The 19,155-nt window shown below is 34.5% G+C and overlaps 1 protein-coding gene across 1 annotated transcript in view; it reads left to right on the top strand.

The window, feature by feature from the left end:
* The first annotated feature begins 5,879 nt into the window (after positions 1-5,879).
* The window catches only part of LOC129268872 (uncharacterized), a 57,441-nt gene continuing 44,165 nt past the window's right edge, over positions 5,880-19,155 (top strand). The window contains exons 1-6 of the mRNA XM_064095383.1: positions 5,880-6,137; positions 11,170-11,215; positions 11,977-12,132; positions 13,823-13,911; positions 14,177-14,224; positions 14,978-15,097. Of these exons, the coding sequence (XP_063951453.1) occupies positions 11,189-11,215; positions 11,977-12,132; positions 13,823-13,911; positions 14,177-14,224; positions 14,978-15,097 (440 nt within the window). The 5' untranslated portion in view covers positions 5,880-6,137; positions 11,170-11,188. The remainder of the gene's footprint in view (positions 6,138-11,169; positions 11,216-11,976; positions 12,133-13,822; positions 13,912-14,176; positions 14,225-14,977; positions 15,098-19,155) is intronic.

The raw sequence follows: 19,155 nt of genomic DNA, 5'->3' as shown, positions 1-19,155 counted from the left end.
CAATTCAGCGGTATTTCGATCAAGCCAAACAAATTGTATACCAGGTGTAAGAGTATAAGTTTTATTTAAATGTACGAACACCATAACTACATTCGAATGCCTTTTCACCTTCTTTCAGTTTTCTGGGAAGCATGCCCTGAATAATTTGAATTTGTGTCATTCCTTATCCTATTCTATATAGGGGAGGCTTCCCAGCTTGTTTTATTCACGGGAGCTCACCCAACTCTTTTATGCTTATTTAGTACAAAAATTTTACGATGCAATTGACATCGTATATAATTGCCAATTAATGTTTACCTGATGACTTTTCATGTTTTTGTGCTCCTTTTCTTCATAGGAATGTGTATAACCAGTTTTTCTTTGTCCAATTATTATTCTCTCCAGGTCCTTGCCTCGCTGACACTCAGAGCACGCGGTCTCGTCGGTCTCTTCAGGAAGCGACTTTTTTGCATTTCGTGTTTTTCTCTTTCAATTCCCAGTGATTGAAAATTTCCCCTTTTCAGTGTTGAATGATGATGAGTTTTACAATTTGTTTAGGCCGAACAACGAAACCCAAAATACTAACTACAATTCTTCTTTTGAAAATCTCGTATCAATGGAGATGAATTTAGCTGCAGATTTAAATGAAAATAACGACAATAGTTATCCAAGTTCGAATTACTTTACAATAAATCAATTTAATTATCTTGATAAATCTACAAATACACTTTCAATAATGCACATGAATATAAGGAGCTTGAGCTCTAATTTTGACAATTTACGCCTTTTATCCGATTCATCTTCACAAACCAAAATGTCCATAATCGCGCTAACTGAGACATGGGTATCACAGGAATTAATCTGATGGTTTATACTCACTTCCTGGTTACACGTTTGTAGAAAACCAAAGGGGTAATCATAGACGGGGAGGAGGGGTAGGTATCTATATCAATGAACAACTAGAATAATTTACTCACAATGATCTTAATTGTATGAATGAAATTGCTGAATCTATTATCATTGAACTTCGGGTAGCAAACTCTAAAAACATAATGATCGCAGTATTTTATAGACCTCCTATAACTCCAACACAAATAATTTTTTTGAATACTTGCAAGACTTTCTACAAAATCCGGTTTTTTATAATAAAGATTGTTATGTGGTAGGTGACTTTAATATAGACATATCTAAATCTAATCACAATATATAGGTCACATTAATTTTTGGATATCATGCTTTCATCATCCTTTTTTACCATTGATAACAAAACCCACTAGGGTTACTAACCAATCTGCAACCCTTATTGATAATATTTTTTGTAATGTTTCTCCTTTAGGCCTACCCGAGTCTGGAATAATTTTATCTGATATTTCTGACCATTTCCTGATATTTTCAAGAACTCCGTTTAGGTTAGCAAAAAAAGATACCCCGCAACATAAATTCCGACAACTAACACCAAATAATTTACAGAGCTTAAAATATGGTCTTGAAGACGCGGATTGGTCTGAGGCATTCAGTTCTCAAGATACAAATACAGCATATGATATATTTATGAAAATTTTTACTTCAAATTTAGATAGACATGTACCATTGGTCAGTAAATGTAATAATTATAAAAAGAGTCCAAAACTTCCTTGGATATCGAAATCAATATTACGATCAATAAATCGCAAAAATAACTTATACTATGCCGATAAAATTAATCGCTCAGAAAAGTCACATCGTAAATATACTACACATAAAAATACCCTCACTTAATTATTGCGGAGTGAAAAACGAAAATATTTCACAAATCAATTAAATCGTTTCAAACACGACATCAATAAAACATGGGAAACAATAAACACTGCCATAAATAAACAAAGCACAAAAGCACGCATAAAAACAATAAAGCACAATAATGTTGAAATTCATGATTCTTTTCGTATAGCTGATATATTCAATCAATACTTTACACAAATTGGAAAAAGTCTTGCAGACAATATACCATTAACACATAAAAAATTTACGGATTTCATTCACCAATCAAACCCTAATTCTTTATTTTTAGTACCAGTACATAGAAATGAAATAATAGATATAGTGAACAACTTAAAAAACAAAAAAGCTGTGGTCACGATGGTATTGACAATATTTTATTAAAGAATGTTATAGAATATATTGTTGATCCATTAGTATACATATTCAACCTTTCTTTAAGTAATGGCGTCGTGCCTGACAATATGAAAATATCAAAGATAATACCAGTGCACAAAAAATGAGAAAACATTAATGTATGTAACTATAGACCGATAGCTTTATTACCTACTTTTTCTAAAGTTATGGAAAGGGTGATCTACACAAGATTATTAAATTTTTTAAATAAATATAATATAATCTCTGATTTTCAATTTGGATTTCGCCAAAAACATAGTACATCTCATGCAACTCTCTCATTTATTGACAAAATCACAAAAGCTATTGACAACTTTGAACATACAATAGGTGTTTTTCTGGACCTCTCCAAGGCCTTTGACACTATAAATCATGAAATACTGCTCTACAAGCTTGAAAATTACGGAGTTCGTGGGAAGGCCTTGGAGTGGTTCAGAAACTACCTCGTAAATCGTAAACAATTCGTAAGCATAAATGAACAAAATTATTCTCTACAAAATGTTAACTGGGGTGTTCCCCAAGGCAGCCTCCTGGGCCCTCTTTTATTTATAATCTATATAAATGACATCCAGAACTCCTCTGAAATATTATCTTATGTCCTTTTTGCAGATGATTCAAATGTACTATATACTTTAATCCTAACCCCGATATTTTAATAAATGTACTGAACACTGAACTGGATAAATTGGTACAATGGATTAGAGCTAACAAATTGTCAATTAATGTACAAAAAACGAAATGCATGCTTTTTAGCAATTTAATATCAAATTGGACAATAAAGACATTGAAGTTGTTACTGCAACAAAATTTTAGGTCTCATAATAGACAACAAATTATCTTGGAAAACACACATTGACTTTATATTTCGTCCAATTTCACGCAATATTGGTGTTATCAACAAAGTTAAGTTTTTTCTTCCAACTTCCTCCCTAAAAATGCTTTATTCAACATTAATTTTACCATATTTAGATTATGGAGCAATTGTTTGGGGAAATACACACTCAACCTACCTTGATAGAATATTACTTTTACAAAAGAAGGCATTGCGTGTTATTTTCAACTTGTCCTGGAGATCTCACACAGATGAGTTGTTTTTTAACAATAACATTCTAAAAATAAAAACACTGTACCAATATAACTTAGGTCAATTCATGTATCAGTTAAACAATAATATGTTACCATTCATATTCAATTCTTCATTTAACAAAAACAAAACTCTTCACAAATATCCCACACGTCAATCAGATGAATTCCATTTACCACTACCCCGGACCATCCTTGCAAAATCTATTTTTACTTTTGAAGGCCCTAGACTCTGGGGAACTATTAATAAAAACATCAAAGAATCACCAAGCCTTAATTCTTTCAAATATAAGTTCAAAAAATTTCTCCAAGATAACCATTGAATTTAATTCTTCATCACTCAAACTCTTGTATTTTTTTTAAAATCAAACATGATTATCATGTCACGTACGCTTTTCCATCTCTTTCGTTTTCCTGTTGATCGACGAGGTCCGTCTGTGAGTGCTGGGGCTGGATTCTGGAGACCTTTAATCTCTCTTTTTTTTATTTCCTTTTATATTTTAATTTCCCCTATTTCCTTTTAATTTAACTGGTTCATGCTCAAGTTGTTATTATGATTTTTATATGCTATGCAACTACAAGAATATTTATTAGGAGGCTGGGGCCCGTTTCTCAACACCGTCATAAGTCTAACTTCTTGACTAAATCGGAGATAGTGAGCTACTTGTCCGCTAACCGTTTTACGAAGCCCTCTTTACCAAGATCGGGTACAACAACCTCACTAAATATTTATGACACCTCCGGACCTGTCATAACTTCTTTCTTAATGACGTAGTGGCATCACGTGGGTAAACTATGACATGCAAAAGTGCCTAGAAATTCTAACATTATAATCTTACGTATTAATCAATCATAGAGGTTGAAATTACATCACAAAACAAGTGGGATAATGCATTCAAAGATCGTTGTAATACAAAGAAACTATAAAAACTGTTTATGAAACGCCATAAAACCATTCATTTTGAAATAGTAAAATAATTTAATCGATAAAGATTCTACCACGTCAGGCCATCCATAACTGGACTCGTATTTTTTCGTTTTCAGACCCCTATTAAGATTTAGATAAATTCTATCTCTAATTTATGTATATATTTTTCAAATCGTATTTTTCGGGATCAAAGATTTAAAAAACCTTTTGTTAAAATATATTTTGATGATGATTGGAATCGTGAAAGATCGTATAATTATCATCATTTTACAAAGAAAACCATTATGGTTTACTTTCGTAAAGTATTAAAATTGGATGTCCCGGGGGTACCCATCTCAACGTCCACATGTGATTTCTTAGTCATGAAATAAATTATTAATAATTTCATTTTCTCAGCAATTGAATGCTCCAGTCTTCATGGTCTAAGTATGTATGATGTATAATTTACCTGTGCTATTATTTTGAAAAGCTGTATTTCCCAATTCATCACAATATTTGCAATTTTGTCATAATTTTTATTTTTGAAAATTATGCTATTTTGTACCTAAGGCTACGTCTCGTCTGCTCTTTTTACCGATAGTATCGATATCAAGGTATTCTAGTTATTAGGAAGCCTTAACCAACGGACGTAGAGGGCAGCAACACACAAGCGTGTTGCTATAAGGAAGGTCAACTCGATACGCGCATGCAGCTGAGCTGCGCGCGTATTTTATTGTTCATGCCAACGAAATCAAATGCCGATCAAATACAACAACAAATTAGTAGCGATCAAAAAACGAATATGAAAGAATATGACTACAACAATATCAAAGATAACTTAAAAAATATGTTGAGGAATATACATACATATAAAAACATACTTTGATATTTAAAACTTTACAAATATAAGTTTCAGGAAACTAAAATCATTACCAAATCGGTGATTGTTGTTATCAGCGATTTCACCAGACGGCTGTATTAGGTGATTTGCGTCGAGACGATTTTGTGACCACTCGCAAAGCATTTCGGGATTGAATATAACCACCTTATTTTCTCTGAGCTCTTCGCTGAACCCATCATCACAGTGCAGCTGCAGCGCAGCGCGCAGCCAATGCAATGCATCTGATGCATGGGTTGTTTTTTCGCCGTCCATGCCATGGTCTCGGACTCAGAGTTGAAATTTAGACCCGGATTTCGGGGATACAGCGCCTTTATTTCAGATTTATAGACTTAAAAGTCAAATTACATTTAAAATTTGAAATCTAACCTTGAACAATCATCGTTGATAAACATCAGCCCTGAAGCCATTACACTTCAAATCAGGCCAGGCAAATTAGACGTCATTGTCTAAGTTGCTAGATCTATGACGAGTCGCCTGAAGCCCCAGCGCATCATCAACGTCACTAGCTAGCTGCGCGACCGGCCCAGACTCGGCGCACCCAGGCCAGAAAAATGACCTCGATTATTACGGTGGTTGTCTATGCATTTATTAGTGGTGCAGCGAAATTCAGCAGAAGAAAATAAGAGATATGAGGTATCCTCGTCACAGGCTTAATATTCCAAAATGAGGAAAAATGTCAAAATCATGATTATTTAAGCTAAATATTTTCTTTAAAAATGTAAGTAATGTTTTTAATATTTATACCCAGAATAACCGATCTAATAATTGTTCATTAAAAAATATTTGAAATTAACAAATGAAAAAAAATCAACTCGACAAATTTCCCAAAACCCCACCTTATTTTTTAAAGTGGTCACAAAATTCGAGCGGAGTTGACCTTCCTTAGAGCAACACGCTTGTGTGTTGCTGCCCTCTACGTTCGTTGGCCTTAACCTTTCGACAACAGGTTTAGTAAGATTGGAACTATCACCGTGGTTGATGGATGAAGATATGACTAACTTATCCAGGTGTTGAGAAACGGGCCCCAGCGGTCTGACTCTATGTGACAGTGTATTGGTAAATCCCCGTCAACATCTCGTTGCTGAATGTTTTAAAGGAAATTTCTAATCTTAGGTAAGTAGACCGAAAATAATTTGGCATTATCGTGATATTGGGAACCACCGTTCACTTCATACAGCAGCGCTTTATTCAGTCAATCACACGCACGGTTCCCTATAACCCAGAGAGCTCCGGCCCGCGTAGCGGGCCGGAGCCCAGACGCTCAGTGTGCAATCGGGCATTCAGACGAGAGTTCCGTGAAGTTTGGTCTAAATCATTTTGATAATAAATAATTAAAACAGAAATTAAGCACTTACCACGATTGTATGGATGATAGTCTAACGAGTGGCAGTTTCCTGACATCGAGGCACAGACTGGAACCTCAAAAAACGATAAGTTCTGTCGAGGTAGCTCTCCTCTTTCAGAATTCAACACAAAATGGCCGATCGAGACCGAGGCTAGTATAGCACTAGCGCATATAGACTTTGTCAAATTCGCGCATGCGCCCTACACCCTCTCGAACTGCCATTTTGCTATGAATTCTGAAAGAAGGAGAGCCACCGCGACAGAACTTATCGTTTTTTGAGGTTCCAGTCTGTGCCTCGATGTCAGGAAACTGCCACTCGTTAGACTATCATCCATACAATCGTGGTAAGTGCTTAATTTCTGTTTTAATTATTTATTATCAAAATGATTTAGACCAAACTTCACGGAACTCTCGTCTGAATGCCCGATTGCACACTGTGCGTCTGGGCTCCGGCCCGCTACGCGGGCCGGAGCTCTCTGGGTTAGGTTCCCTACAGTGTTGTATGGTAGTGGATCGTATTACCGAACACTTTTCATGAATTCAATCATATCAAACACATTATTCTCATAAAATTCATAAAACCTTCACCATAAATACACAATTACCTACAAAATATAAATATGTAAAAATTTTGCCGAAATTGTTTTTCCTTTTTACGATATTAGCTTCCAATCGGACCCCTCTTCGCATGTGAAATATTTTGGTCACTTGAAAAAGGTATCGTATTACCGAACGTGTGTTTTCTATGGGAAAAGTTGAGAAAACAACAAAATCACTGATGAGCTATTTTGACCATATTTTATTATTTTTAGAATATTAAGACTTTGAAAATGTGTTTTTTACCATTTTTCATCATCTTTCTATTCAAGTTCTCTTTGGAAGGATTCTGCAAAATTTTGAGCGTATGAAATTATTTCTGATGCGTATGATGCGCGCGTTCGGTAATACAAGGCTGGTCGGTAATACAAGCACTCACTATACTCCTCGTTATCCAAGTCCCCTCCTATGAGAAATTGGACAGTCTTAACACGGGAAGGGGACTCGGATCACGAGGAGTAATTAGACAGTTAAATAGTGTTTTTAATGTGATTTTCATTGATTTTAATGATTCTTTTCGAAAATATTCATTAATCTCCCTCGAAATAAAGCAAATTTTATATTGTGAGAAACATAAAAAAGATGAATATAATCCTGATTTGTTTATATGAAAAGTACTAGTTTACGGAATAAAGCAATAGAGATTGAAAAGAAGTAGATGCAATTCTGATTTATTTAGTAAATAAGGAATCAACGAAATAAAGCAATTGAGACTGAAGAGGATATAAAGTTAGGGCTTATTGATTTATTTAGTAAAAACGTAGACGAAATAAAGCAAATTTGATATTGCAAGAAACATAAAAAGATGAATATAATCTTGATTTATTTATATGAAAAGTAATAGTTTACGAACTAAAGCAATAGAGAATGATGCAAATTCTGATTTATTACGCCAATAAAGTGGAGACTGAAAAGAGACAAGTATAACACACAACTACGAGGTTGGTAGAGACAGGTAGGACATGTTTTACGTTGTGAAGAATTGTCCGTGGATCCGAGTCACCGGGGACTTGGATCACGATAATGCCAATACATGTATATGGAACAATGAGACAACAATGCTTAGGCGGCAGACATGACACACAGGGCAAAATGTATTAAAGGTGTGAGCGAGCGAAAATTTTGACCCTTGTAGGCCTATATGTAAAACAAAAATGATTTCATGATAGATTTAGACATTATTAAAATAATAATAAAGTTAACTTTGTACATTTAATACATTATTTTTATAGGCGATTTACATTGCAATAATTATCATTACCACGGTCATCTGATCCTGGCATGCCCATTATCAACGTATGACTTTCTCCACTCCCTGGGACAGGGGAGGCAGAACGTCTTTTTTGGTGTGGGGTGTCAAAGCCTAAAAATACACTTATAAGTCAAAATGAAAGCCTTTTTTAAAGTGATTTCTAATTGATAAGACATGTATTTTGATTTAGGCTTTACTTTTCTGCCAGAAAGCGTAGCGAGCGGTTAAAAAAAAATCCGAAATTCTGAAGTTGTAAAACTCGATTTTCGGTCAATTATGGCGCTAATCACTGTTAAAAGGGCATCCTTGCGAGATGTTGCCAGCACGAACCACGAGCTCAAACTTCTGGACATTTCGTGTAATGAGAAATGAAAATTAAATGTTCCGAGCTGTTTTTGTAATCATGAAAAAGATGTGCATCTGACTAAAGAATTAACGCGAACGCGAAGCGCGAGCTGAAATTTTACTGACCAGAAAAGGAAGCTGTTCTGGACTGCATTTAGTGACTCATAAATAGGATACATTAAACTCACCAATCAAAATAATGCGAGCGCTAAGCGCGAGCTCAAAAATTTGTATTATTCTAACCTGAAAACTGGATATTCTACGCATTTTTTTTGTAAATGGGAACAGAATGAGTAACTTACTTAACAATAATTTATGCGAGCGCGATCCAAAATTTGGTGATTTTTAAATCTAAAATGTATTATGTTTTACTATAAAAAGGTATTTCTTTTTGAAAAAGGGCACATTTGATTTGGAAAAAAGGGCATTTTCGATTTTGGAAAAGGGGCATTTTTTCCTACAGGAAATTTTTAGGGGCGGGGGGGGGGGGGGGGGCAAGAGAGCACAAAGCGCAAGTTGAAATTTTCAAATGCTGACCTGAAAATGAGTCATTTTTAGGACTCTTGTCAGTTTCATGTTTTTTTTCTGCAACCAATATCAAATTTCAATTCACTTTTCTTGTATCTTCTATTAATTTACCTCAAAAACCGGAATAAAGAATACTAAAAAATAAAGTTATATTCAAAAGGATATAAAATAAACTGGGCACACCCCACACCATTAGTTGGGGGAGGTTAAATCATAATTATTTCTTAAAACAATAAAATAGAGTTTTCTATGAAACCACACTGACACAAAAACAAATATTTTATTTGTTTCCTTGAAACTGTAGTGAAATGAAATTCACTATCGAACCATATGATTAAAAATAAGTAACCTTTTTTTAACTCTGTTTTGTCAATCTGAGACACTATACCCCCCCAAAAAAAAACCCCCAAAAAATAGATGTACTGCTTATCAACATATTAACTGATTGAGCAGTATATTCTGCCAAGTGCCAAACCAGCTTCCCCCTTCTCCTCTCTTTCTGTCTTCCCATTCCTCTGTCTTGCCTGTTGTGTTCAAGTTTACCAAATCTTTTCAGAATATCATTAACCCTAAAAAGACTGGGGGGGGGGCTGATTCAGCCCCCCCCTTGACATTTCTCGCGATAAATTTGTAACGTGAAAAGCTGGCGCCGCGCCATTCCATGACTTTTTTCTTTTAAGTCTTGCGCAACTTTTGAGACCAAATTTGCGACGCCCAGGTACGTGGTTCCGAAATTACGCAACATTTTGTAAGTGCATGTCGACCCGAAATTACTCAAAAACGTGAATTTGTGTACAAATCCAATGCAAATTGTGTTTTTAGCCAAAATTCATAAATGTATCATTATTTTCAATTTTACTAATCAAACTTAATTAATTTCATCTTGTTTATGGTCAGAATAAAGTAGCGGACGATTTCCATTGAAAAAACAATAAAAAACAAAAAGTCGGAAAACAAAGAAATACATAAGAAATTTTAAAAACAATAAAATACATAAGAAAAGAATTGTGATATTGAATTTTTTTTAAAGTACATTTGATCAGAATCATACAAAGAGTCTGTGAATAAAAAATTAGCAGTTTAGATGCCTTATTTAGTTAATTAGAGCAAATCTCTGATTTTACGCATAAATTAGCATAATTAATGAATTATGAGATATTTCGGAAAATTTGATCCTACAGTCTTGAAGATTATGCCATGGGTAATGCACGTGCCAATTTTCGTCGCGATCGGGTGGTCGACGGCCGAGATCATAAGGGGGGGCTGAATCAGCCCCCCCCCCCCCCCCCCCAGTCTTCTTAGGCATCAAAATAGCCCAGTCTATTTAGGGTTAAGACTCAAAACATTCTTGTTGGTCAGAGATAATACAAGGAAAATCGTAATGGAATAGAAATCAACCTTGTTATCATTCTTTAGAGTTACATGTAGCTATTCTTATATAAAGTATGAAAATTGTTGTCAAAATTGCAGTCAGATCTGTCAGAATTATTCCTGTCATAAAATCACTATAATCTTCATCATTATCATTATTATTGATTTTGCCATTATCATCATTTTTAAACAACATATCACCAATTAATAATGTTATTTTTCATCACTTCTGTTTTCTTTGTTACTTAATTATGTAATGATAATTCTTGATAATTAAAATTGATGGCACTGCTAAGTACACTTACTACTGCTGCTGCTACTGCTGACTGGTAGTATTGACCATTAGTGTCATTAGATATACAGAACAATTTAAACATTTGTAACTACTTATATAAAAACAAATGAAAGTACAAAATATAAAATGCCTTGAAAAAGCCTTGAAAATGCCTTGAAAATGCCTTGAAATTTCAAGGCTCAAAATCCTCAAGGCCAAGGCCAAGGCCCTCTCAAGGCCAAGGCTTGAATGTTCAAGGCCAAGGCTTTGAAAAAGTAGGCCTTAAGGCGCCTTAAGGCCAAGGCCGAGCATCAAGGCACTACAACACTGGTGTATACCAAGTGTCTACTGTCACAGTGTTAAAGTATTTTAACAATGTGTAATTCTTAATCTTAAGCATGGTTGCATACATTTTTACAATTTTCTCATCCAGGAGATTCCACTATGCTAGGATGACGACCAACATCACTATTTTAAAGGTAAGTCCATCAGTTAAGATGAATTTGCCTGTGACTTGTTAAATCTGTGTGGAATAAATTCTTAGAAGTCATCCTGTTTGAAATTTTAAGAGATTTTGAAAAAGGAAATACTAAAAAGCATGTAGTATTAGTTAGGTACCATTTAAAGGTTAGTAAATTTGCCTGTAGTGTATGATTCAAAATAAAAATAATCTTTCCAGCTTCTGTCTTAATCCTGACTGCAAATCTCTAGGTCAGATAATAACTTATGTTAAGATATTTACAAGAGATATTTTCTGTCTCAATGACTTGCCATCTTGTCATTAAGAATTCTTGCTGTAAGCATCTAGTTTTTCCTTTGTCGCAGGCCGATGCTCCGACTGTTAACACACATGCCCTGCCAATTTTGCACTTTCAGGTATAGTATGGTGTAATCGGCAATCATTAATGATTTTTGTTCCTTATTTCTGTCTTGTCTATAGCTTTCACATATTCTACAATCTCTTTCACAGTGCCCGCTAGCATAAGGCTTAGCAATTGATGGTGAGGCTGATATGTTGTGCTTGATCATATATTAATAGGAAATCGAATCGATCATAGAAATCAGCCCTATGCTCAATCGCCAGGCTTTTATGGTACAGTCTCTGAGAGACAGAATGTCAAATGTCAATATCTTCCTCAATGTAATCATTACTGTTACATTGAGATTTGAACTCTAAATTTAAAGCTCAGTCAGAGTTTGATATTTATCCACTCATTCTCATTGTTTCTTTTCAATTCAGATAGAAGACCCCTTCCATTTCTGGGGGAAGGAGGTCCTTGGACCTGGAATGTCCCAGGAAACCATACGATTTCAGGAACTTTGTGAAGAAATTGAGGACTACTGCTCTTCTGACCAGTACGTCATAGAACATGTCAACAATCCAGTCAAGGGCAAGGTATGTATTAGGCTCCGGACATCAGGGATCTGTTTCATAAAACTAGTTACAATAACAATTTTACAATGACGGTTTAAAAGCTACTGAAATACTTCAATCTGATTGGCTGATGGTAAATTTGTCATAGAAATTGTTCATTTGTTATTATAACAAGTCCTAATAATGACAAAGTGTGCAGAACTTCTCAAGAAACTTAACATTCATAGAATTATTTAAAGATTGGAGAAAGATCAGCTCATTTGAACCTGTTTCTTCAATCATTTTTATTGTCTCACCTGCATAGCAGAGTGAGACTATAGGCGCCGCTTTTCCGACGGCGGCGGCGACGGCGACGGCGGCGGCGGCGGCGACGGCGGCGGCGGCGGCGGCGTCAACACCAAATCTTAACCTGAGGTTAAGTTTTTGAAATGACAGCATAACTTAGAAAGTATATGGACCTAGTTCATGAAACTTGGCCATAAGGTTAATCAAGTATTACTGAACATCCTGCCTGAGTTTCATGTCACATGACCAAGGTCAAAGGTCATTTAGGGTCAATGAACTTAGACCATGTTGGGGGAATCAACATCAAAATCTTAACCTAAGGTTAAGTTTTTGAAATGTCATCATAACTTAGAAAATATATGGACCTAGTTCATGAAACTTATACATAAAGTTAATCAAGTATCACTGAACATCCTGCATGAGTTTCACGTCACATGACCAAGGTCAAAGGTCATTTAGGGTCAATGAACTTTGGCCGAATTGGGGGTATCTGTTGAATTACCATCATAACTTTGAAAGTTTATGGATCTGATTCATGAAACTTGGACATAATAGTAATCAAGTATTACTGAACATCCTGTGCAAGTTTCAGGTCACATGATCAAGGTCAAAGGTCATTTAGGGTCAATGAACTTTGGCCAAATTGGGGTATTTGTTGAATTACAGCCATAAATTTGAAAGTGTGTTGGTCTAGTTCATAAAACTTGGACATAATAGTAATCAAGTATCACTGAACATCCTGTGCGAGTTTCAGGTCACATGATCAAGGTCAAAGGTCATGTAAGGTCAAAGAACTTTGGCCACGTTGGGGGTATTTGTTGAATTGCCATCATATCTCTATAAGTGTATTGGTCTAGTTCATAAAACGTGGAAATAAGAGTAACCAAGTATCACTGAACATCTTGTGCGAGTTATAGTAGTTTTCAAAATCAGCACTGCTGCTATATTGAATCGCGTGATGCAGGTGAGACGGCCAGAGGCATTCCACTTGTTAAAGATAAGTTCTTGTTATTAAATAGAATCAAATCGATCACATTTATTTAATTCTTTATAAAAATATTTAAAAAAGCACATTAATAAGATATCATATTATAAGATATCATACAAAACAGAATATTTTTAAAAGTTAGCACAAGTTACAGGAAGAAAATGATATATAACTCTTAATCGAGAAAAAATATGTATATTGGAAAGCAGATATTTACGAAGAATGGGGAGACAGCTTGCCAAGAAATTTGATTGTATTAGAAAGTGCCTCAAAGTGATTTGGAAATATGTATCACAATTCACCAAATTAATAAATGAATAAAAGAAGTAAACTAAGATAAAAGTAGATATAGAGCTCAAGTTTGTCTAATCCCATTGGGCAATGTTTGTGATAGAGCACTGTAAGAAATGTCTAAATTTGAACTTTTGTTTATTTTAGATGTATCTTGTTCAGCGGCCTAGCGATAGTAAATGGTATCGAGCTAGGGTCCTCAGTAATTATCAGACTGCTCATGGAATCAAAGCTTCGTAAGTTGGTTTTATCTTAGTCATCATAAAAGAAAAGTTGTGTGCGCCCCAATGGCGACTTGTTGGAATACTCCTCAGGGAGTGGAGGATGTGCATACATTTTGTGTAGGAATGAATGATTGAATCCGATGAACAGGGTTATAATATATCTGTAAGTGCGTAGATAAGTATCATGTAGGTCTAAAGCGCATTATAAATCACCAGATTATTGATAATTATGATGATAAAGATAATGAATTATCTGTTTATTGATATTTATTGTCAGATGCCATCTTGTAGATTATGCCGAGTCATTCCTAGTTCCAATCAATCGGTAAGTCATTTAACTTTACTCTTTATTTTTATTGTTATTTGTTTTTCTGCAGTCTAGTAGTTAGGGTAGAAAATAAGAGTAGATGGTAATGTTTTGTAGAATTTGATTTTTTTTATTGTGTGATAATTTATGATGTTTCATCAGTTAAATAAAAAATGAAATATGAATATGTTATGTTGGTATGTCAGCTAGATGGAATATGTGACCTACCAACCAAATGCCAAGATTAAGTTGGCTAGGATTAAAGTTCAGGTTTCTCAAGCATGATATGTGCATACTGTGCAATCTCAATAAAACTTCCAAGTAGCCCGCAAAAATTAGTGTCAAAGAAACTCTTTTATCTTGTTTTTCATTCAACTTTACAACTTCATATTTAAACAGTATGAAGAATAAGAATCACTCTCTCAGATAAGCTAACTTTCAAAATTTTACTTTTTGAAAACCAAATTATTATCTTTGTCATTTATGCAGAACCTTATCTTGTTGATTTATTGTTGGTTTTGGGGTGGCTGGTCACAGAAGATTTGGTGTGTTTGAATTTTAAATCTTAACTAAATTTAGATTCTGGTTAAACGGTTTCACATTTGACTCCTTTACATAAACAGATATAATTTAAAAAAGAGAAGAAGTACATGTAGGTTATGTTATATCAGCATGACAGAGTATCATTTGATATGTTTCTACAATGCAAATCTAACTTGTTTTGACAGGTTGAACTGTAACCTTTGACTCCTTTACATTTGTGTAAAACAGATTAAAAGAAATTCCAGCCAAACTGAAGAAGTTTCCATCGCAAGCCAAACCATTCAGGCTCCATGGACTGGTCCCCACCACCTTACATGTTACCTTAGAAGAAAATCAGGCAGAGCTTGGGTAAGGATACATGTCATCAAGTGATTTTTATTTTTTTTAAATAAAATCCATCTTTTGTTGTTCAAAATAAAAATCTGAGAATAGAAATATTCCACTGTGCAGACTATCCCTTTAATGTTGAACGTCAAACAGGGTAGCAGCAACTCCTATTAGTCCAGGATAGGCCCCATAGAAAATTGACCAAACCTTGTTTTTTCATATATACAATATTTTTTGATGGTTTCTTGTCAATTCGAGGGTGCTGATTACGAATCTGAATGATGCCACTCGTGTAACCTTGAGCATTTTCCGCAAATTGGCAAAATCCAATATGGCCGCCAAAATATGCAAATTACCCATGAAAATCATAAAATTGCCCGCACATTGGTTATAAGATGTATGTATTAGTGTTGCAGGAGTGAAATACTCTTTGAAAAAACGATTTTTTACAAAAAAATATTTTCTAGATATTCAAAATGGCCGCCATAGACCCCTGTATTCTACATTATGTACAATATGAATGGGGAAAACTAAATTTCACAAAAGTGAGCACTAAATGCAAGTAATTGTGATTTTTGTCTCGCCTGCGTATCGCCTGCGTAGCGGAGCGAGACAAAGGTATCACTATTTCCGGTGTCGGCGTCGTCGTCGTCAACAATTGTTGTACACCCAATAACTTTCTATAGCTTCGAGGTGGGATCACCAAATTCATACCAGAGGTCCATCTCCTGAAGGCACACGTCAAGTTCGAATATGAGTCGAAATGTGAATAAGGTCAAAGGTCAATGAACTTTCCATGACTGGCACTGTGCTGTGTTGTACACACAATAACTTTCTATAGCTTCGAGTTGGGATCGCCAAATTCAAACCAGAGGTCCATCTCCTGAAGGCACAGGTCAAGTTCGAATGTGAATAAGGTCAAAGGTCAATGAACTTTCCATGACTGGCACTGTGCTGTGCTGTACACACAATAACTTTCTATATCTTCGAGGTAGGATTGCCAAATTCATACAAGAGGTCCATCTTTTGAAGGTGCAGGTCAAGTTCGAATGTGAGTTGAATTTGATTAAGGTCAAAGGTCAATGAACTTTCCATGACTGGCATTGTGCTGTGTTGTACACATAATAACTTTTTATATCTTCGAGGTAGGATTGCCAAGTTCATACAAGAGGTCCATCTCTTGAAGGTGCAGGTCAAGTTCAAATGTGAGTTGAATTTGATTAAGGTCAAAGGTCAATGAACTTTCCATGACTGGCACTGTGCTATTTTGTACACACAATAACTTTCTATAGCTTCGAGGTGGGATCGCCAAACTCGTAACAGAGGTCCATCTCTTGAAGGTGCAGGTCAGGTTCGAATGTGAGTTGAATTTGATTAAGGTCAAAGGTCAATGAACTTTCACACTACTTTGTTCCTCTAGTGACATGAACGTTATAATTTTATACTTTTTAACACTAACATTTTACTTCAGAACTCAGTACTCTCTATACCTGAACCAGATTTTGTATTTTACTTGTTTATTCTTTAAAAACTGTTGTTATTTATTTAATGAGCTATAGTTCTTGGCACCATTTATAATATTCACAGAAATTTGCCAATGGTACAATAGAAAAGCTGTCAAAGTTTCTTAAATGTTACCCTTCAGATTTGACATGCAGTCTCTTCATGAGTGCAATATGCAGGCGAGACAATGCTTGGCGTTTGCCTTGTTTAATGAAATAATGGGTGAAAACATGATTGCTAATGAAATGTATCATTTGTTATGTCATGTATGAATAAGTGAAGCATTTTAATATTCAAAAAGCCACCAAATGCCCTGACAGTATTAATATGTACAATGTTAATGGGGACAAAATAAAATCACAAGAGTGAGTACTAAAATGCATACTACCAGTATTAAGATAAGCGAGTGGAATACTGGCTAAAAAACATAATTTTTAACGAAATAAAAATGCAATTTATGTGATAAATGCTGTATTTTGACATTCAAAATGGCCGTCATAGGCCCATTATACATTATGTACAATGCAATTGGAGAAATTAATTTTCACAAGAGTAAGAACTATAAAATGCATGTAAGTGTGATCACCGAGTAGAATAATGTCTGAAAACACGTTTTCTAGCGAAACATATCATTTCTTTTGTTATGCATCATGAGATAAATGCTGTATTGTGAAATTCAAAATGGCCCCAAAAGGCCCCAACAGTATTATCTACAATGTAAAAGGGGACATGTAATTTTGTAAGAATTTGGATTTACTTGACTATGAAATCCATAAATTTCTGTTGTATGATAAAACATTATTTGAAAACATAATTTTTTTTAAATATAGCATTTCTTCTGCCATGTAAGTGATAAATACTTTTTTTGACATTCAAAATAGCTGATACAAGCCCTAACTAAATTATGTTACATGCGTATAGGGAATCTACTTTTTACAAGAGTGAGAATCATAAAATGCGTGTAACTGTGATGTATGAGAATTTTTTTTGTCTTAAACATGATTTCTAAATAAATATATCACATATTGGTCATGGAGGTAATAAATGCTGTACTTTGAAATTCAAAAAGGCTGCCATACAGGGTTGTGAAAAAAAACGTTTTTTATTAAAAAAAACAAATAAAACGTTTTTTATTGTTTTAAAACGTTTTAAATCGTTTTAAAACGTTTTTTTCCGACGAATTTTGAAATTTTCTGTAAATCAATGAAACTATACAGTATGATTTAAGCTCTTGATGCTCTAGATACATTTTTTTAAGTAAGTAAGAGATGACTACAATTTTTTAACTGAATTTCGAATAGAAAAGTTAATATTTCCCCCCAAATTACTCAATTATAGAAATTGAATACTTAAAAAAACACTTAAGTTGACATTTTATAAGTTAAATCCTCATACATTGTACATGTACACGTATCCCATGGTATTTTGAGTCTTATCAATCTAGGGAGGGGTGACAAGAATGGTAAAATGGTAGAAAATGACATGGTCTATGGGGTTTCAATGCTTAATTTCATTAGATCAATATGCTTTATTTCATTTGAATCAATTACGCCAATATTAGTGCATGAAATACAAATTTAGGTTTGAATCTATAAGCCTTTGATCTGCTTATTTCTTTAATTGAGGAGTTCTGAGGAATTGAGGAAATGCATATTAGAAAAAAATCAGTATAAATTTTTTTTTTTTATTTATTAATGAACATTTAAAAAAAACCTTCTTCAAATGTTTTTAATGGGATTGTTGTCAATAATTTTCCACTCATCAATAAATTTTGGTGAGAATTCACATTAGATTTATACATAAAATCACATTTTAAAGCAATTCAGGGTCTGACATACTCTTGTGTAATATCATGACCGCATACCCATGCATGCATCCCAAAAATAGTCTTGAACGATATGACGTGGCCTTGTCGTGTGATGGATATGTCATATAATTTTTTTGGGGGAGGGCAATTAAAGTCCCCTAGGACTGTTACGGGTCAAAGTTTGCTGGCTGATTATCTTTAATATACGGTTTAAAGTACTTTTCTACATCTCTACAAATCGCAAAGTTTGCTTTCACGTATAGTCTTGTACCTAGGAGTACGATGTCAGTTTTACAGTCTATTTGTAAAATATTGTTATGGGAATTCCATTGTCAGTGCATTACACTTTTACGTGCCTTTTCTAATACTTGGTTTCTTCAATTTTATAGGGACAAATCTTTGTCAAGTTTATACTGTTATTTTATCTTGACTTCTGAGGCTTGTAAATAATACATACAGAATTATGGACGCCATGATGTCCCAAAAATCCGTCAGTCGCATTACAAAAAAAGGACATGGAAAAAAGTGACTGATTACTTTTTATCTTTCTTTCATTTCAAAGCACTTTTACCAATTTCAATACAAAGCATTACTTACCAAGAGATTTGAATTTGGGAAGCAGCTACGAGTTTCTTTTGTGAATACAAAAACTCCGGTCAGTCACATTACACTTTGTCAGGCACCACAAATTTGACATTTTTTTACCCCTTCCTGCAACTTGTATTGGCAAATTTTCTTTTACTATGATGTAAAATAATGACCTTGAGAT

The sequence above is a fragment of the Lytechinus pictus genome, chromosome 2 (assembly GCF_037042905.1).
Source record: "Lytechinus pictus isolate F3 Inbred chromosome 2, Lp3.0, whole genome shotgun sequence".
NCBI lineage: Eukaryota > Metazoa > Echinodermata > Echinoidea > Temnopleuroida > Toxopneustidae > Lytechinus > Lytechinus pictus.
This window is presented reverse-complemented; position numbering and strand designations above follow the sequence as displayed.